At 39.0% G+C, this 20,132-nt stretch overlaps 2 protein-coding genes across 4 annotated transcripts in view; one reads left to right on the forward strand and one right to left on the reverse strand.

Annotated features, from left to right (window-relative positions):
• The window catches only part of prepl (prolyl endopeptidase like), a 42,885-nt gene extending 28,234 nt beyond the window's left edge, over window positions 1-14,651 (forward strand). For all 3 annotated transcript variants that reach the window (XM_052013216.1, XM_052013215.1, XM_052013218.1), the window contains 6 exons: window positions 711-886; window positions 1,494-1,710; window positions 3,652-3,801; window positions 6,644-6,764; window positions 9,775-9,863; window positions 12,142-14,651. In XM_052013216.1, the coding sequence (XP_051869176.1) occupies window positions 711-886; window positions 1,494-1,710; window positions 3,652-3,801; window positions 6,644-6,764; window positions 9,775-9,863; window positions 12,142-12,192 (804 nt within the window). In that variant the 3' untranslated portion in view covers window positions 12,193-14,651. The remainder of the gene's footprint in view (window positions 1-710; window positions 887-1,493; window positions 1,711-3,651; window positions 3,802-6,643; window positions 6,765-9,774; window positions 9,864-12,141) is intronic.
• Window positions 14,652-16,992: 2,341 nt separating this feature from the next.
• Window positions 16,993-20,132, reverse strand: part of slc3a1 (solute carrier family 3 member 1) — a 30,384-nt gene continuing 27,244 nt past the window's right edge. The window contains exons 8-10 of the mRNA XM_052013223.1: window positions 19,779-19,961; window positions 17,704-17,826; window positions 16,993-17,433 (exon numbers count right to left, since the gene is read on the reverse strand). Coding sequence (XP_051869183.1) covers window positions 16,993-17,433; window positions 17,704-17,826; window positions 19,779-19,961 — 747 coding nt within the window. The remainder of the gene's footprint in view (window positions 17,434-17,703; window positions 17,827-19,778; window positions 19,962-20,132) is intronic.

The raw sequence follows: 20,132 nt of genomic DNA on the forward strand, positions 1-20,132 counted from the left end.
GCGAATTACTATTACACCTCCAACCTCCCCTTCTACACCTAACAAAAGTCATGCAATACTTTCTTTGTAGCTCTGATCAGGTTGCATTGCCTTTTTTTATTGTCTTGCTGATCACTTCTCGGCTATGAGTACATATAATCACAGCAGCCTTGCTCCAGCACCTCTCTTCCATCACCTAGGCCAGTCAGACCATTATCGCTTGGTTTCATTCTAATACAACCATCCACAGCCAATGCACTTACAGCTAAAGTTTCCCTTCCCTATCTACTCAGAACTATCTCTGGACTCCCCCAAAGGATCTAACTCCAGTGCTATTCTCTTCCTTACTTGTACATGGACAGTGTCATGCACGGAGCGTCAGATTCAATGTGACTGCTGGTGAAAGCTGCTCTACTGCTCAAACACCACACCCCTACCACTCCATATGAAGTAGATTGCCTGTTGTGATAAATATATTTGCTATGTGGTTATGGTTAAAGCAGTTTTCTACCATTCAGATGTGCTGTTTTTCATAGAAGGGCTTGACTACATTGTGGATGGGTGGGAGTTGTGTCAAAATGATGATGTCACCCCAACATATGGTGGAAATAGATTATACATAAAAGTTCACGTTTTATTATACACATGCAAATCAGACTGTGATGTGAGAGAAATATGTGCAAAAATACTTAGGAGTTTGCAAATTTTGCTACTGTTATTTTTGTTTTCAGGATGGTACCTTGGTACCTATCTCAGTTTTTCATAAAACAACATTGAATCAGATGAATGAAAACCCTTTGTTGGTCCATGTCTATGGAGCTTACGGCATGGACTTGAATGTTGACTTTAAACCAGAGCAGATGATGTTATTGGAAGATGGCTGGATTTTGGCATATTGCCATGTTAGGTAAAGTCTCCCAGCTTCATTGGCATTTCATCAAGTTAAGTTGTTGCTTGTCAGGTATCTGTTTTTGGATGATGTTCAATTTCCTCAAATTAAACACTTGAAAGTAAGAAGGAACTTGCCTATGCCTGACTTCATTAGATTCTGGGTTTGGATGTAGAGCTCAATATGCAACCACCACCACGTGTGTACAGTGCTGGTGAATGCAAACAAATTTCTAGGCAAGTCTCTTTCACAATCTCACAATGTCCTATAATGTTTCACAGCAATGAACAATCTGAAGTGTTTCACTCTGAGAAAAGCAATAGTGTATCTGTGTACTGCAATAAGCCACAAACAGTAGTGAGATGAATGATCCATTTTATTTATGTTGGTTGACAGAACATTGACAAAACCCTCTTCTTCCCCCACCTTGCTGCATTTCATCAAATAGTAGCATGAAGTCTCAGCACCATTCTGGTCCTTCTCTGAGCTACTGACTCAATGTCAACACCAAGATTTCTAACTCCATTACAAAGGCCTACCTCTACCCCAACCCCAGACAAATCACAGTCCTATCGATTGATTCATTTTCAGCATTTGTTTATATATATTTTGTTTTCCATTCCAGGGGTGGTGGTGAGTTAGGTTTAAGCTGGCACAAAGCAGGTCGGTTGGATAAGAAGCACATTGGTGTCGATGACTTGCGGGCTTGCTTGTGCTACTTGCACACAATGGGATATTCAAACCCAAGGCGGACAGCTCTCAAAGCAAACAGTGCGGGTGGAGTCCTAGTAGGAAGCTTGTGCAATGTATCACCTGATTTCATCAGAGCTGTTGTTTTACGAGTAAGTTGAAAATGCAAGTAATACTTTTAAGCTGTTCATTTTAAAACATATTGTGTAGTAACAACTGCATGAAATACTGATGGATCTCCTAAAGTACTGTTAAAGGTAAGTCATGATCCCTGTTGTCTTTGAGTTTCGAGCATGTTATGTTTCATTTATGAATTTTTCTTTCCTCCCCTCTCATTTTTCTTTCACACGATCTCTTGTAGTATGTCTTCTCTCTTTGGTTGATGATTTATGCTGATCAGTTAATAAGTAGTAATGATTCCAGGTGGAGGAATCCAATCAGAAATGAGGACAGATTTTGCAAACTTGAGTGATGGGTGTGGCCCAGTAAAGGATTGGCAATGAATTACAGGGAAACAGGTCATCAATAAGAAGGAAAGGGGACACTACATTTTCTGTCTTTTACTTTCTTTCCTCAGCTTGTTCATCCTTATCGTTCCTCTTATCTTTAATACTGATGATGACACAACAGCTGCAATGACCTACAGTGGTCAACCTCTCCATGGATGTAGCAACTTCTTTGAGGTTCCGCTTGCTTGTCAAAACAAGCTTTAAGCATGCAAGTAGTTCTGATCCCAGCCTGGCCTGAAACCTTCCTGTGTTCCTGACCCTGATCTCAGCTCTGATTGCACACTGACTATTGATATTTCATCAGATCCACAATAGCAAGTTGGCTGATTCTGAGGACGTTGTGTTTCGTTGTAAGTGGAAGGGTGAACTGGAATGTCCCAGAGGGAACAGTCCCTTCAGAATACTGAAAGAGGAATAGAGAAGATGTGTCTGGTGACAACATCATGCTGGAAGTGTTGGAAATGTTGAGTGATCTGTTTTGTATGAAAGATGACAGGGTGGAAAGTGAGGACAGGGACCCTATTGTGTTTCTGGGAGGGAGCGGGGGGGGCAGTTGCAGAATTTCAGATTTACAACATTAACAGTATTTTGTAACAGGTTACTGAAGCCCTTATTATTGATTGAGGGACTTTGCTGAACTTGTCCTTGTGTTAAACAACTCCTTCAATTCCTCTCTCGCTCCTGCTCTCCAGATCAAAGGTGTAGCCATGGGCACTCACAAGGACCCAAGCTACACCTGTTGTTTTGAGGGTTACATGGAACAGTCTTTGACTCAGGCCTACTCGCCCATTCTCTCAGCTCTTTTTCCAGTATGTAATGACTGCATTCCTGCACTCATTCAGAATTGGAAAATTTCATTGTTTTTGCTGCCAGTTCTCACCTTCACATGGTGAGTCCCCGTCTCCATCCCTTCCAGATCTCTCCATCTCTGTTTCAGGGAATAGGCAGGCACAAACGTTAATTACATACCCACAGACTCTCACAACTATCTTAGTTATACTTCCAACCACCCTGCTTCCTATAAAGACTCCATTCCATTCTCCGAGTTCCTCTGTTTCTAGCACATTTTCTCCGATGATGAGACTTTCTCCACATGTGCCTCTGAAATGTCTGCCTTCCAGAATGATGGCTACTGCTCTACCAAAGTTGACGGAGCCTTTGACTGTACTTCATCAATTGACCTTCAACTGGTCCCTGATATTTGCACTTCCATGTGTATTCACAAAATCAGATGAGCTGGAGAGCAAGTAGGAGATAACAACGGCAGAAAGTGAACTCAATCCAGCCCAATCACCTGACAGTTTAAAATTTGTATTGGTATATTGATAGAACAGGTCATACATTTGACCTCCCTGATGAATAAACAGTTCTATGGAGGCATTTCCTTGAACATACCATCCCTGTGAACTGTTGACTGCTGTTCATCAAAATCACTCTCTTCATCACGGGTCTTTATGACCCATTGAGATTTTTTTTTGTGTGGGGTAGAAGAGGGATTTTTAATATTGCATTCTCTTCATGTTGTTAATTGTCTGCTAATATGTCACTGAACTGCTGGCTGTATCAGATTTTTTTGTTACACAGGCTCCATTCCTTGATGTTCTTAGCACCATGCTGGACCCTTCATTACCACTCACCAAAGAAGATCAAGAAGAGTGGGGAAACCCATTGTCTGACCAAAGACTTTTCAAGTACATTCAAGCTTATTGTCCATATCAGAATATTAAGCAACAGGTAAGTTCTAATGAAGGGTCTTTGATATGAAATGTTAACTCTGTTTCTGCAGATGCTGCCTGACCGTTGAATGTTCCCAGCACTTTCTGTTTTTACTTCAGATTTCCAGCAACTGAGTTTTGATTTTTTTTTCAGTAAGTCTCAATGTTATATGTCTTACTACGTCTCAAATTTTCTCAAGGTACAGTCAAGTAACTCGGGGTAAATTTGCTTTAAATGTTTGCCTTCAAATCTCAGTCTCAACGGACTTGTGTCATTCAACTTCCCTTAACGACAAAGGCAAGTATGCAGAAATACAGTGAATACCTTTACTGGAGGATATAAAGCCCTTTAGTGATAAAGTAACCAGAGAGATGTTACTGTGGTCAAAGTTTACTTTTTACAACCATTATTGAGCTCTGACATGACCAACTCCAGTATCGTAATGTTTTTGACAGCCTGCTACAGAATGTGGCTGCACCCCAACATTGATGAGCATGCAACATTCTTACACCTTCTACTTTTCCCTTAAGAGATGGAGCTGAGTAAGTAACTCTCATGCAAATTAGTTAAAAGGTTAATGTAATCATTAACTGAATTGATTTTTTCCAGATTTAGTAATCCTTAGAACAGCAGGCACCCTGAACAATTACAAACAATTTTTAACTTCAGTTCCATAAATAATTTAAATAATGTCTTTGGAGAAAACCTGTGGACAGTGAGATGTTAGAATTTTATGGAGCCCACACTAACAGGAATAATTGAAATCTGAGAAGATCCCCTTCCTTTTAATGGCATTCTTTCTGTATTCTGTCTAATTTCCTTTTTTTATGTTACTCAGGATCCTTTGTGAAACAAATACACCTGACTTACTTTCTATTAGGCTTGGATGCATAGCACAAACTGAAGGTCTGGGGAAGTGTACGTTATGTTGCCAAATCGTGACTGACCAAAGTTAAAATTGTCTTTTGATATTCTTGGTATTGGCTTAGTAAGGCATTTGACAAGTTCCCTCATGGTAGGCTCATTCAGAAGATTAAGATGCATAGGATCCACGGTGACTTGGCTGTTTGGATTCCAAATTGGCTTTCCCATAGAAGACAGGGTGGTGGTCAATGGGTCTTATTCTGGCTGGAGGTCGGTGACTAGTAATGTTCCTCAGGGATCCGCACTGTTTGTGATTTATATGAATGACTTGGTTGAAAATATGGATGGGTGGGTTAGCAAGTTTGCTGATGATACAAAGATTGGTGGTGTTGTGGATAGTGTAGAAGATTGCCAAAGGATACAGTGGGATATAGATCAGTTGGATATAGATCAGTTACAGATATGGGTGGAGAAATGGCAGCTGGAGTTTAATCCAGGCAAGGGGAAGGTGTTGCACTTTGGGAGCTCAAATGTAAAGGGAAAGTACAGACTTAATGGTAGGACCCTCAGCAGCATTGATGTACGATCTTGGAGTCCAATTCCATAGCTCCCTGAAAGTGGCCACACAAGTTGATATGGTGGTAAAGAAGGCGTATAGCATGCTTGCCTTCATTAGTCGAGGCACTGAGTTCAAGAGTCAGGAAGTTATGTTACAGCTTTATAAAACTCTAGTTAGGGTGCATCTGGAGTATTGCATTCAGTCTGGTCACCCCACTATAGGAAGAATGTGGAGGCTTTGGAGAGCGTGCAGAAGAGGTTTACCAGGATGCTGCCTGGATTAAAGGGCATGTGCTATAAGGAGAGATGGGGTAAATGAGGGTTGTTTTCTCTGGAGCAGCAGAGGCTGAGGGGAGACCTGATAGAAGTTTATAAAATTGAGAGGCATAGATAAAATAGACAGCTGGTATCTTTTTCTCAAGGTTGAAATGGCCAATACTAGAGGGCATGCATTTAAGGTGAGAGAGGGAAAGTTCAAAGGAGATGTGCAGGGCAAGTTTGTTTTTTTGTACAGAGAGGTGGGTACCTGGAATGTGCTGCCAGGGCTGGTGGTGGAGGTAGATACGATAGAGGCATTTCAAGAGGCTCTTAGATAGGCCAAGAATGGAGGGATATGGACCATTTGCAGGCAGAAGGGATTAGTTTAATTAGGTGTCATTAGCTTAATCAGTTCAACACAACAGCCTGGGCCAAAGGGCCTGTTCCTATGCTGTACTGTTTGATGTTCTATCTGTTATGTAGAATTATTCCACTTTCAGCAGTAATATTGTTTGCCATAAGGAGCAGGAAATTAATTTGATGGAAAAAGCTTGTTAGTTTAAAAATATGCTAAGAACATTATTATCTTCAATGCCACTGGACCTGATACTGGAAAGATGTCCACTTATCAGCATAGATGCACAGTTCAGCTAAAGTGTGTACTGTATGGATATAGTTTTCTCATACTGTTGGGTTTAATGGCTGTTCCAAACAGACCCACTCCTGCTAGAATTGGAGTGTACTTATTGAAGCTTTCTGTATCTCCTGTTCAGGTTGGGAGTTAGAAATAGTAGTTTTGTATAAAAGGTGCATCCATGGTCATTATTCTTTTTACTAGCAGTGAAGGGCCTGTCGTAGCAAATTTCAGCACTATCCTTGGTGTTAATGAACAATTGTTATAACTTTTCCTTTTGTGCCCAGTTTTACTTTTGTAATAAAATTGAAGTAAATATTTTTTCAAAGCACAGTTTTAAAAATAAACTAAGTTTTTAAATTAGGTATGATGGTTAGAAACACTTAAGCGTTATTAAAATGCCTCATAACTTTCACAGCTGACAAAGGCCATCATGGTGTTTCAGGAACAAGGCTCTGCAGTGAGCTGCCTGAAGCCCAGTTGGTTGAATATAAATAACCTGAGCATTTGATTCTTAAAAAAGGTGTTTGCTTGACTCTCTTTCAGAATTATCCCTCTGTATTCATCACAGCCTACCAAGGCGATCAGCGTGTACCACTATCAGGATTGTTAAGATATACAACCAAACTTAGAAACGCTGTGGCTGCTAATAAGTGTAATACAACAGGTGAGCTTGGTACCAACATATCAGCCATTCCATTAAATCTCTTGTGCTGGTTATATAATATACACACTTGACCACTAGGTAGCTATAACAATCTACACTTTTATAGTGCTTTCCCAATAGCACACTGTGAATGGAATTGGTCATTGGTATATCACTGGTTGTGGGCTATTAGGTAACACCACTAATTGGCTTCACCCCAAATTTGGGAAAGCAACATCAGGAATCTGTGTTTGCATGTTGCAAGTTCTCTTTAATTAGTGTTGCAAATTGTAGCAATGGAAGTCCATGCAGTTTAAGAAATGAAGAAGTCATTAATGTTCACTGTGTGATAAATATCTTGCTATTCTTTACTGAGGCAATTCTGTGACAATATCTGGAGTTAGCAAAATTACATAAGCAAGCTTGGAGCCCCTCAAGCTGCTTTACTGTTCAGTAAGGTCATGGCTGATCCAACTCCGGTCGCCAAACCACTTTCCAGCTCTCTCATCATAACCATGGCCTTGCATGTAGTTCAAATATCTCTCAGTGTCCACCTTCAGTGCTCTCTGGGTAGAAAATTCCAAAGAGTCATTATCTCTGAGGAAAGAAATTCCTTCGCATCTCTGTCTAAAATGGGCAATCTTTTATACTGAAAACATGCCCCCTAATTCTAGTTTTCCCCTCAGAATATTGTGCTTCAATAAGATCACCACTCATTCTCCAGTACTCTAACGTTAGAGTTGTGTAGCACAGAAACAGGCCCTTTGGCCCACCACGTCCATGCTGACCTTTTTGTCCACCAACACGAATCCCATTTGCCTGCACTAGGTCTGTATCCTCTATTCAAATGCCTGTCTAAATGTCGTAGAGCATGGAAATGGGCTCTTCAGCCCAATTGGTACATTTCAACCAACATCACTATTTGCCTGCGTTTGTCCCATATCCCTCCATGTACCTGTCCAAGTACCTTTTTTAAGTGTTGTTAATGTACCTGCCTCAACCACTTCCTCTGGCAGCTCATTCCATATACTGACCACTCTCTGGGTGGAAAAAGTAGTGCAATGTCTCTTAAGCATTGTGATTGTATCTGACTCTACCACCTCCTCTGGCAGCAAATTCTAGATATGAACTACTCACTGTGTGTATGTATGTGTATATAAAAAAAACTTTCCCCTCAAATCTCATTTGATACTCCTTGCTTCCACAGACGCCACTTGACCTGCTGAATTCCTCCATGAGTGTTTTTTTTACCCTATCCATTCCTAATATAATTTTATATACCTCAGTCAGGTCACCCCTCAGCCTCCTATGCTCCAAGTGGTGACCAGAACTGCACACAATACTCCAAATGTAGTCTAACCAGTGTTTTGTAAAGTTGCAACATAATGTCCCAGCTTTTATATTCTATGCTCTGCAGGCAAGCATGCCATATTCCTTTTTCACCATCCTATTTACCTATGTTGCTACTTTAAGGGAACTATGGACTTGTACCCCAAGGTCCCTTTGTTCATTAACATTCCATGGTGTGCTACCATTTACTATACATGTCCCAACCCTATTTAACTTCCCATAATGCTTTACCTCATTCTTTGGATTAAATTCCATCTGCCAACACTCTGCCAAACTTTCCTTCTGATCTGTAAGCTGCTGTAGCCTTGGATGACCTTCCTTGCTGTCCACACCACCACCAACATCTGTGTCATCTGCAAACTTATTAATCATACCTCCTACATTCACATCCAAGTCATGAATTGAAATCACAAACAACAAAGGGTCCCAGCACCGATCTCTGAGGTACACCTCTGGGCACAGACTTCCCATCAGAAAAGCATCTTTCCATCACTATTCCCTGCCTCCAATCACCGAGCCAATTCTGGATCCAATAAGGCAGCTTGCTTTGGATCCCATGTCTCTTAACCTTCCAGACCAGCCTACCACGCAGGACCTTGTCAAGTGCCTTACATAGACAATGTCTATTGCCCTGCCCTCACCAATCGGTTTTGCTTTTAGACAGTGCTAAAGTTAATACTTGTTCAGGGTTCCTGGCCCCATGCAGTTGCCAGAGTCATGGTGGGACTGGCAGCTGAGATAAAGATGGGCCACAGAAAACACATTAGGAGTAAGGTCATTGAACACACGCTGCTACAAGAGGCTAATCAAATCTGGTACACAGTCAATATTTATGGTCAAGCGCAAAAGTACTTCATCTGTATTAATCATTATAAAGTGTAGCTCAGTCAGGAATTGGGAAGTTACTGAATTTGTATAACATTATTCTATTAGCATATTACAGATGAACAATGATGCTTAGATATGAATGAAGGCAAAATGGATTGTCTAGTATATTCACAATATAGCTGCACATTCCATCTGCTTGCAACAACTAATTGTTAATAAAATTGGAAGTTCTTCCACAGGATCCTTTTCATGCAACTGCTGATCTCATTACATGTCCAAGAAACGTACTCAAGTCTACTGGTCAATAAAGTTGTTAAATGGTTAACAATTCTCTATCCTGGTTACCTGGAGACCACTTGCATTTATTAAAGATTCTGTTTGTGCACGTACAGTATTTCAAACCCATTCCCGTATTCAACACTGGTCTGGGTAAGAAGCAGTACATCACATATCCCAACATACCTGTGTAATGGATTGACTTTGACATCTAACCGATACAGCAAGCAGACTTGATGCAAGTCGCTTTGACTTTGAGAACCAGAAGCCCTGTCTGATCTAATCTATTCTGAAACTGAGTGCACCTTTCAAACTTCCTAGCTTTCTATCCTCATTTTTAAGATGGCATTATATATTCAGTATATATTTTAAGAATTGACCTTTGCTAATCTATAAGATAAATTCAAATAAAGTAAACGAACCAGATAAACTTTGCTGCATAAATATAATGCAGTGGTTTAACAGAACTGTTACATGTAGTTGAAATGAAATGATTTGGTACAATCAATGATTTTATTCAGTATATTATCAAATTCAATGTTAAAGTGAGTTGTTTGTTTCTCCACATTGTTTTCAGACAAAGATGAATCACTGAGTATCATTTTGGATATCCGACCTGGAGATGATCACTTCGGTCCAACTGACTGGGAACAATCATTGCATGAAGTAAGCCTTTATTTTCTCTCCTCAACAGTGTTTCATCCTTCAGATCAATAAGACTTATTTTTGCATTTGAAAAAGAAGATGCTACAATGCAGTAATTTTAAAAACCTAATCATTGAGGTTCCTGGAGTAAAATTGTTCTGGCCTTTACTTAAAGCTTGGTGCGCCGAGAATTTTGCTGACTCTGACAATTGTTCTTGATTTATAAGGGTATTACATGCGTTATCTCACTGATCCTCTGTTAACAATGGCTTTGCTTAATGTGGAAAAATAAAAGGGCTTATTCCAAGCATAAGATGATGCACTGAAGGCCTCCAAACCATGGCAAAATTGCATTTTCTTCCATATGAGTGTAAATACATTTTTTTGTTGTTGCACATTCTAGTCAGCTGTAGTTGAACATAACATATCCTCTCTCAGAAAGCCTACACAAGGTATCAGACTATTGTACTGCATGCTTAAAACACAACAGGAGATATTAACTTTCATTTTTTGCAAGGACATAATATAATTGTAGCAAAGGATTTCGGATAGGTGCATTTGGGAGGGAAGGGTTAGATAAATCCTAGAGCAGGATAAAATGTCAGCACAACATTGTGGGCCAAAGGGCCTGTACAGTGCTGTAGTGTTCTATGTTTGTGGTGTTTACGTATGTAAAAGATAAATTTATTCTGCTCTGCACAATCCCTACCCACCTAGTTCTTCAATAATTACTACTCCAATCTTAGTTCCACATTTTTCTCCATATCCTTTTTATATTCTTCCTTTTGAAATGTCATTCCTCGCAAATGAAAGTAGTGACAACCACCACTGTGGGGTGACCATATAGAGGCTTATAAAATTATTAGGGGCATAGATAGGGTAGATGAGCACAGTTTTTATCCAAGGGTATGGGAGTCTAAATATAGAGGGCATAGGGTTAAGGTGAGAGGGGAAAGATTTAAAGGGGAATTGAGGGGCAAGTTTTTCATACCGAGTGTGGTGGGTATATGAAATGAGCTGCCAGAAGTAGTGATAGAGGCAGGTACAGTCAGTGTTTTAAAAAGCATTTGAACAGATGCACGGATAGGAAAGGTTTAGAGGGATATGGGCTAAATGCAGGCAAATGGGATTAGAGTAAATGGGCATCTGTTGGCATGGATAGGTTGGGCCGATGGGCCTGGTTCTGCACTGAACAACTCTATGACACCATGGACAATTCCAAAGGATGCAGCATTCGTACAGTTGTGAAGATAAATTGTAGCAATCTTTCATTCTTCCAGAACACTTTATCGCTGATTAGCCAAACTAGTGGGAAAAAATCTCTCAGCAATTACTTCCAAAAACTTTTCATAACTTGGGGAAAAATTATCACATTCTCCTTTTAATTTTCTATTCTAAAGGGAATGGCCCATTTGTTGAGTTTTCTTTTATAACCATAATCAACCTAAATCATGACTGACTTGAGTTGGGTGAATGGAGAAAGACTGTGTTCCTGGTAGCAGATGGTTCAACAACCAGAGGCCACATTCCATTTTTTGAGCAAAAGGTACAAGACTATGCAAGGAAAAACTTGTTTTTAGTGTTATGATCTGAAATTCATTGTCAGTAAGGGTAGAAACATTAAAGACACAAAAAGGGAATTGGACGGGCAACTGAAAATGTGATTCCAGTAATTTGGACATTTTTTAAAATCCTAAACATGCATGACAACATATTGTTCCACTCCTATAAAATTTGGAGGAACATAAAAATAATTTTAATGTCAATAAACAGAAAGCAAAGACTCAAATTTTGTATACAAGGACTTAAATCAAAAAAAAAGGTCAGTTATTTATCAGAAGGGGTTTGGTGAATCTGGATGGGAGGTTTCTTGATGTGTGCAAAAATCAAGAATAAGAAGTCATTGTAGCAAATAGACATCACATAAAAATTCAAGAAAAATGTTTTGGTGAAATGTGTATTTTCAAATGTGCCTCAACTAGTTAACTGCACAAAGACCAAGGAGCAGACCTGGAATATTTGTTTTCATAGAGAAGGCATCAAGTATAATTATTTTTTGTGTTGCTTAGTTTTTTTAAAATTTATTTTGGCAGAAAAATGTCATCCAGTGCCTATATTTAGATGATTTTAAATCCTCTTTCTATTTTGAAGAACTCTAATACATGTGCACACATGAATATGACCCCATGAGGGGGAAAAATGGAAAATTTTGTAATTGTAATTAAACGATCATATCTATGTAGTTAAAAAATATACTTAGGAAAATTATTTACCAAATGGCTATACTTTTGTTTTATAGGTTGCCAGACATTATGCATTTCTATATAAGGAGCTGGAACTTGATCCGTAGGAAAATTGTAAATTAATATTTTCTATGGAGCACCCTGTCAGAGAAGTAAACAAGACATGAGTGATTATTTTATCTGGATTTTGAGGGTTTATTTTTATATTGATATACTGTACTCTGTTTTTGATGTATTAGTAATTGTTTGATTTTAAAGTACTTCGAATTGGTACTTGTTTATGTATGAGGCAATTATGTTTTTTTATTTAACCTAATTTTCATTATATTTGTACCATAGATTAATTTTCATTTGCTTTATCTGAGATGTGAAGATAAGTAAACCATGAAGACAATATTGGTACTTTTTATTCACTCCCATTTACCATTTCTTGTCTCTTTTCATTCCAAGATGACAGTTGTTACATTTTCTTCATGAAAAAATGTTTAAATACATTTCTGTAATAATTTGAACAGCATTGTGTAAATATTGCATGAGCTCTGTGCTGCCGTCTTTGGCACTTTCTTTATCAATCTCACGTGTGATGAAAGATAACGTGCTTGCACATTTAATAAAACCCCCAAGCTAAAGTGCAAAGTCTAGCAGATTGAGTATTTATTGGAGAATTTTTATTGGCCCTGTTCTTAAGATTCCTTTAAAAGGACAAATCAATTTGATCAGATTATGCACAACCATTCAACCCTAAAAGAACTTACTTTCAGCCACCAGCCAGAAAAGCTATTTTTAAAATAAAATGTGTTCAGGATGGCAGCAGGTAGAAAGTGGGATTCTGCTAGGATCTTTGCTGGCACCACTGTTATTCGCTTTTTATTTAATAGTCTAGATTTAACAAGTTTTGAATCCAAATTTCCAGATGTCACCATATTAGAAAGACTAATCAATTCCCAGAATAGCTGCAACAAATTACAAAGGCATTTTTATTTCAAGAAATGCAAAATATTATAGGTAAATTTCAACACATGATACTCAGATTTACAATTTGTTTTGCATTTTAGTTGGAAAATTTAGAGGGAGATTTAAAAAATACAAGAATGATAACAGAAGTGCAAGATTACATATCTTTCAGGAAAGGTTGAACAGGCTGGTTTTCTACTAAAGAAGAGAATGAAAGTGCCCTGATGGGGTTCTTTATAAATCATGAAAAGCTTTTAATTGGAGTGTGCAGAGTGCTTCCATGTGGGGAGAAATAAAACTAGAGGCTAGAAATGGAAAATATTCCAAGAAATCAAATAGGGAATTCTGAAGGAACTTTAATCTCTGGAATAGCAAGAATGTCAAATTTGTTACCACAGTACAAATAGTGTGGCAACCTTTAAGGCAAGACAATGAAAGCATCTGAGGGAGTGTATGGAAGGTAATGTTAATTGGATTAAGTAAAAGGAAGGCTTGACTGGATCATGGTTGCCAGGATGCACTGTAAAAGGGGCTGAATGGCCAGTTCCCATGCTGTATATTCTAAGTAATTATCACATCACGCAACAACTAGGGTGGTAGCAAACAAACTAAATGAAATTGGATCTTTTATTATTTTGTATTCCCATGTTCATTTAAAGTGTAATATTGAACCCATATATGTATTTTGTAACTTCTGTCATAGGATAACTTCATTAGTCACATGTACATTCGAAACAGTGAAATATATCTTTGCATAGAGTGTTCTGGGGGCAGCCCGCAAGTGTTGCCACGCTTCCGGCGCCAATGTAGCATGCCCACAACTTCCTAACCCGTACACCTTTGGAATGTGGGAGGAAACCGGAGCACCCGGAGGTAACCCACTCAGACACAGGGAGAACGTACAAACTCCTTACAGACAGCAGCCAGAATTGAACCCAGGTCGCTGACTCTGTAATAGCGTTACACTAACCGCTACACTACTGTGCCTGCTCCTTGGAACACTTTTTTAAACAAATAGTTATCAAGTTATTTGGAAGCAAAAAAAAGTTCATAAGCAAATTGAACTACTTCACATCACAGGCAAAAACTTCATGTGACCCCGAAAGGACCTTTTAGATTTTATAATTGTTCAAATTTGTTGTTTAGAATAAGATCTGGAAGGATCTGTTATAAAAGCTTGATTGCTTGTTGATGAAATCAGAAGCAAGACTTAATAGTTTAAAAAGTAACTGGTAACAAAAGCATCTCATGGGCAATGCTAAGTAAATTACATTTCTGTCCACTTACAACATTTTAATATCAGTAATCACTGCAGATTATTAGTATATTGCAGGCCAAAAGGTAATGCTCAGAGGAAGGCTGACATTGCAGGTAAAACAAGATAAGATATTCTCATTTATATTTATATGATGATTATCTCTGCACTATAAACCAAGTCCTCTTATATTCAGCAATTTATGGATAACAACTACAGCTTTGACTAATAACTAACTGTGTGGGATTTGGGAAGAAAGTGCATTAAATGACTAGCTGGCAGGCTACTGACAACTTTGGAGATTAGGCAGCCCATCTGTGTACACAGCCAAAATTATGATGGGCAACCTAACTTGCATTTCTTTTCCCCCAAGGGAAGCTGCCTTTCATTGTGAATTCTACTTACTACATCTCTTCAAAAAGTGTCATCAATTTTAAAATTCAGATTTACTTTATGCGTTATCAGCAGTTGGTAAAATGAGATAAATTGAATCAAAGGTTGTTAGTTAAGTTCAAACAGTTCTTAGCAAGAAAAAATCTTGCATCTGTTCCAAAGGCCCAGTTTTTTCCTCTGTCAGCAGTGACTGTACTCATACTCAATCAAGTGTGGCTGGAGTGCTGAAAAATGAGCAACAATATATTCATACATTTGGTAAAATCTGTTAAAGTTAAGAGCAAGAAAAAAACTTGACTGGACCAGACACAAATTGGAGACCGAAGCTGGTGTACAATGGTGAATGACTCCCCAAAATCTTTCTCTCTACTGTGGCACAAGTCAACGTGTGATAGAATACTTTCCATTTGCTTAGTGAATACAACTCTAACTACACTTTGGAATCTTAACCTTTAGACTATCCAGGAAATTGCAGCCTAGTTGTTTGGCGCTATCCTGAACATTCACACCCTCCACCACTGGCACAGCTGGGCAATGCGCACTTTGTGCTATATATAAGATGCGCTACACCAGTATCTCCTTAACTCATGATCCTTATTGCCTCGAAGGACGTGCACAGAAAGAAAATGGAAATGCCATCACCACCCACTATCCTGACCTGGAAATGACGGCTGTACAAAACATTAATTAGCTGTACTTGGAGTATTGCGTACAGTTCTGGTCACCACTCTATAGGAAGGATTTTATTGAAGCTAATTAATAGCTTATTGAAGGGTGCAGAAAAGATTCACAAGGATGTTTGGATTGGAGAGCTTGCGTTATCAGGAGGGATTGCATAGGCCGGGTCTGTTTACCCTGGAGCAAAGGAGGCTGAGAGATGACATGATAGAGGTATATAAAATTATGAGAGGCATAGACAGAAAAGATAGTCAGTGCCTGTTTCCCATGGTAGAAGTGTCTAAAACTAGAAGGTATAGGTTTAAGGTGAGAGGGAGGAGGCTTGAAGGGAATCAGAGGGGTAAATTTATCTTACAAGGGGTTGGTGTCTAGAATGAGCTGCCAGAGGAGGTGGTGGAGGCAGGAACAATAACAACATTTAAGAGCCATTGTGACAGGTACTTGAACAAGCAGGGCATGAGGGATATAGAAGTAATGCAGGCATGTGGGATTAGCATAGATAGGCATGATGGTTGGCATGGATGCAGTGAGCCAAAGAGATTGTTTCAATGCTTTAACACTTCCTTGATAGTCACTGGGCATAAATCCTGGAATTCCAGGTCCAGTGTTGTGTAGTACCTTTACCAAACAAACTGTAGCTGTTCAAGGTGGCAGATCATCACCAACTTCAGGCATAATTAACATTAGCCAATAACTGCTGGCTATATCAACAATGCTCATGTTCCATAAGTAAATGTAGAAAAAAACTAATGCAGAAATTTGCATCTATGGGTACAAAGATACAAAGGTACAATGTTTTTCATGCAAATTTGAACTAATTGCTCCTATCAATGATTAGCTGGAAAAAGTGTGCTCATCAGCAATCTGATGCTCAATAAAATAGGGCAGGTCACAGTAGTTTTACGAGCCTCTCATGGTGATAGAGAGTTTGAGCTCCACCTCAGCTTCAAAAAGTATGTTTATAGTTAATATGTTACTGGGGAGTGGGGACATGTAGACAAAAAAAAGGGCAATGATGGATTCTTGGAGTACAACTATGTAGATTTTCAGGGAAGCTCTTGTAAGATGTGTGTTTAAGAAAGGAAACAAGGAAATGTCACTGAACTGCAAAAGAGATATTTTGGAGGAAATTAATCTTAACAATACTTGCAGGAAAAGAATGGAATGAACATGGATAGTGCTTCATAGTTGTAGTACCAAAGAACTACACCACAAATTTTGATTATTCTCATTTCAATGAGGAATAAAATAGACTAAAAGAACTGAAACAGAGAGCAATTTGAAACAAGTGGATAAAATTGTGTAGCAACAATATATTCATGGGTCAGAAAGATGGAAAATGAAGGTAATGACTTGAGGATGCAGGAGCTGAGCCTGGACTTATGGAAAATAATTTTATCTGTTGGAACAGGCTAGATACAAGATGTAGGGTCCAAGCATACACTTTCAGCAGCCGAGAAACTGTAGCAGAATTCAGTATGTTAAAGATAAATGTAGATCAAGTTTTAGTGTTTAATTTTTTTCACTGATCAAAGACATTTCTTATAATTTAATGCATTATTCCTTGTACCCCAAATATGTTAGTGGGGAATACCCTGCAGAACATCTATTAAACTTCAAAAAAAACTTAACAGTTCTTGTACAGTAAACCTAATGTACTCAAATAACATGCTTTCTGTGAAATATAGCACTTATCTTTGAATTCTGCCTTACTATGGACTGGATTATTTGTTCTGTATTCCAATACAAGACCTTCTCCAGCACCAGTTATTATGGATGCTGTCTGAACCGTCTTCCCTTTTTTATTAGAGTCAGTACTGAGTCTTACATTTGCTTCTTTGGGAAGATATGGAACTTTGCTCGCTAGATTAACTGCTGAAGCTTTACCAAAATTTAGCACTATCAAGAAGACAGAATCCAAACCATCCAGTTCTCTCACATATGCAAACACATCTGTATCATTCCAAATGTAACACATCCATCCCCTGTGAATTGGCAATTCACTCTGGCGAAGAAAGCTAAGCTCACGGTAGAGGGTCAAGGTGGAGTTCTGTTCTTTCTTTTCAACCTGTCAAAATAATTACATAAGAAATATTGCACTGTGGAAGTTTAGAGCAGCATAATTAAAAATCTACATGAATCACAACTCCTGAAGTCCACCAATAAAATTTAAAGTGTAGATAATTGTGTGAATGATGCTTCTCTTAATTTCTGACTATTATTCAATCCTGATTTTATATATTTAAATCCTTAAAACTCCAGGAATAAAGTTCAGTTTTTGTAATTCTTTTACATGATTGGCTTTAGTATAAATGATATGAAAAGTGGTCTCACTTACTTCAACATTTACTTTAATATGGTTTGAATGGACAGGTAGCCAAGTTTTGTTTGCTGTACTGAAGCCAGCATTGGCACTGCTGTCCCACTGCATCGGTGAGCTTTGTGGATCTCTATTTGCTGCCTGCAACAATATATGGGTGAAACTTCAGCTACTTTATTATCTTAAACCCTTTTCTATGTAAAGACATTTATAAACGTATCAATTACTTCACTTAGGATTTGTAGTTTCTCTAGTACATAGGAATTGAAAGCCAAACAATTCAGAGTACATCAAGTCCTGGACCCATTACAATTCGCCTATCGGCAAAGCAGGTCTACAGCGGATGCCATCTCCCTGGCCCTACACTCAGCTCTGGAGCATCTAGACAGTAAAGACACATATGTTAGACTATTGTTTATTGACTACAGCTCTGCCTTCAATACAATAATTCCAAGCAAGCTTGTCACCAAACTCCAAGACCTAGGACTCAACACCTCCCTCTGTAACTGGATCCTTGACTTTCTAACAAACAGACCGCAATCAGTGAGGATAGGCAGCAATACCTCTGGCACAATTATTCTCAACACTGGTGCCCCACAAGGCTGCGGCCTCAGCCCTCTACTCCCTATACACTCACGACTGTGTGGCCAGATTCTGCTCTAACTCCATCTACAAGTTTGCAGATGATACCACAGTTGTAGGCCGTATCTCAAACAGCGATGAGCCGGAGTACAGGAAGGAGATAGAGAGCTTAGTGGAATGGTGTCATGACAACAACCTTTCCCTCAATGTCAACAAAAGAGCTGGTCATTGACTTCAGGAAAGGGGGCGGTGTACATGCACCCATCTACATCAATGGTGCTGAGGTCGAGAGGGTTGACAGCTTCAAGTTCCTAAGAGTGAACATCACCAACAGCCTGTCCTGGCCAACTCACGTAGATGCCACGGCCAAGAAAGCTCACCAGCACCTCTACTTCCTCAGGAGGCTAAAGAAATTTGGTTAGTCCCCTTTGACTCTCACCAACCTTTACCGATGCACCACAGAAAGCATCCTATCTGGATGTATCACGGCTTGGTACAGCAACTGCTCTGCCCAGGACTGCAAGAAGCTGCAGAGAGTTGTGGACACAGCCCAGTGCATCACGGACACCAGCCTCCCCTCCTTGGACTCTGTCTTTACCTCTTGTTGTCTTGGTGAAGCAGCCAGCATAATCAAAGACCCCACCCACCCGGGACATTCTTTCTCCTCTCCTCTTCCATCGGGTAGAAGATACAGGTGCCTGAGGGCACGTACCACCAGGCTTAAGGACAGCTTCTACCCCACTGTGATAAGATTATTGAACGGTTCCCTTATACAATGAAATGGACTATGACCTCACGTCACTTGTTGTGACGTTGCACCTTATTGCACTGCACTTTCTCTGTAGCTGTGACACTTTACTCTGTACTGTTACTGTTTTTACCAGTACTACATCAACGCACTTTGTACTAACTCAATGTAACTGCTCTGTGTAATGAATTGACCTGTACGATCGGTTTGTAAGACAAGCTTTTCACTGTACCTCGGTACAAGTGACAATAATAAACCAATACCAATACCTAGCTAACATTGTCACCCATTTAAGGACTGGGAAGGCTTAGTGTGGTTGTCAGGTTGGATGCCAATTTCAGATTTAAATTTTGTTTGTAATTTAAAAGTATGCAGTATTGATTTATAAGACAGGCAAAACATCAAAGAACTTGAAGAGTAAAACCAAAAAAATTAGGTGCTTATCTGTGAGTAAGTGCACTCATACCACAAATTCTCAGGTGACACTATACTGGAAGAATTTTAATTGAGGATTTTGAGAGACTTCAGTGTCATCTGTATGACACTTAGTGGATTTAACTGATCTGTCTTACTTAAATGCTTATAAGGTGGCTATTTAAAACTGAATGAAGGCTGCCCAAACCTCTATAGATCTGTTGCAGTCAACAGAAAAAAGATTATATTTGCAATTTTTATTAGATTTCACTCCAGCTCCTAGATGTAAAAAGTCATTGGTCTGACTTCCTAAATGTTTAATGAAATTAAAATATAGTTTAGTACTTACATGATCAAATCTCCCAAAAGGATCTTGAATCTCATCTTCAGGTACAATGATATTCTTCATTCCCAATTCTTCCCCATAGTAAGTGGTAGGAGTTCCAGGAAGTGTCAGCAGAAGCATATTAACAACATCAGTATATTGTGCACCAATACGAGAAGCAATGCGTGAATTGTCATGATTTCCTACCTAAAAGTTCAAAACATTCTTTTAAACATTCTTTTCTAAGCGAACAACTATACATTATTTGAACACTGAATCACAACATCCAGCAAATAATAATTATCATACATCCTTGAAAGAAATTATAGGTAATCTTAAAACTATTCTATCTTGTTCTCATTATCCTGCGCACATTTG

This window comes from Pristis pectinata, chromosome 3, assembly GCF_009764475.1.
Source record: "Pristis pectinata isolate sPriPec2 chromosome 3, sPriPec2.1.pri, whole genome shotgun sequence".
Taxonomy (NCBI): domain Eukaryota; kingdom Metazoa; phylum Chordata; class Chondrichthyes; order Rhinopristiformes; family Pristidae; genus Pristis; species Pristis pectinata.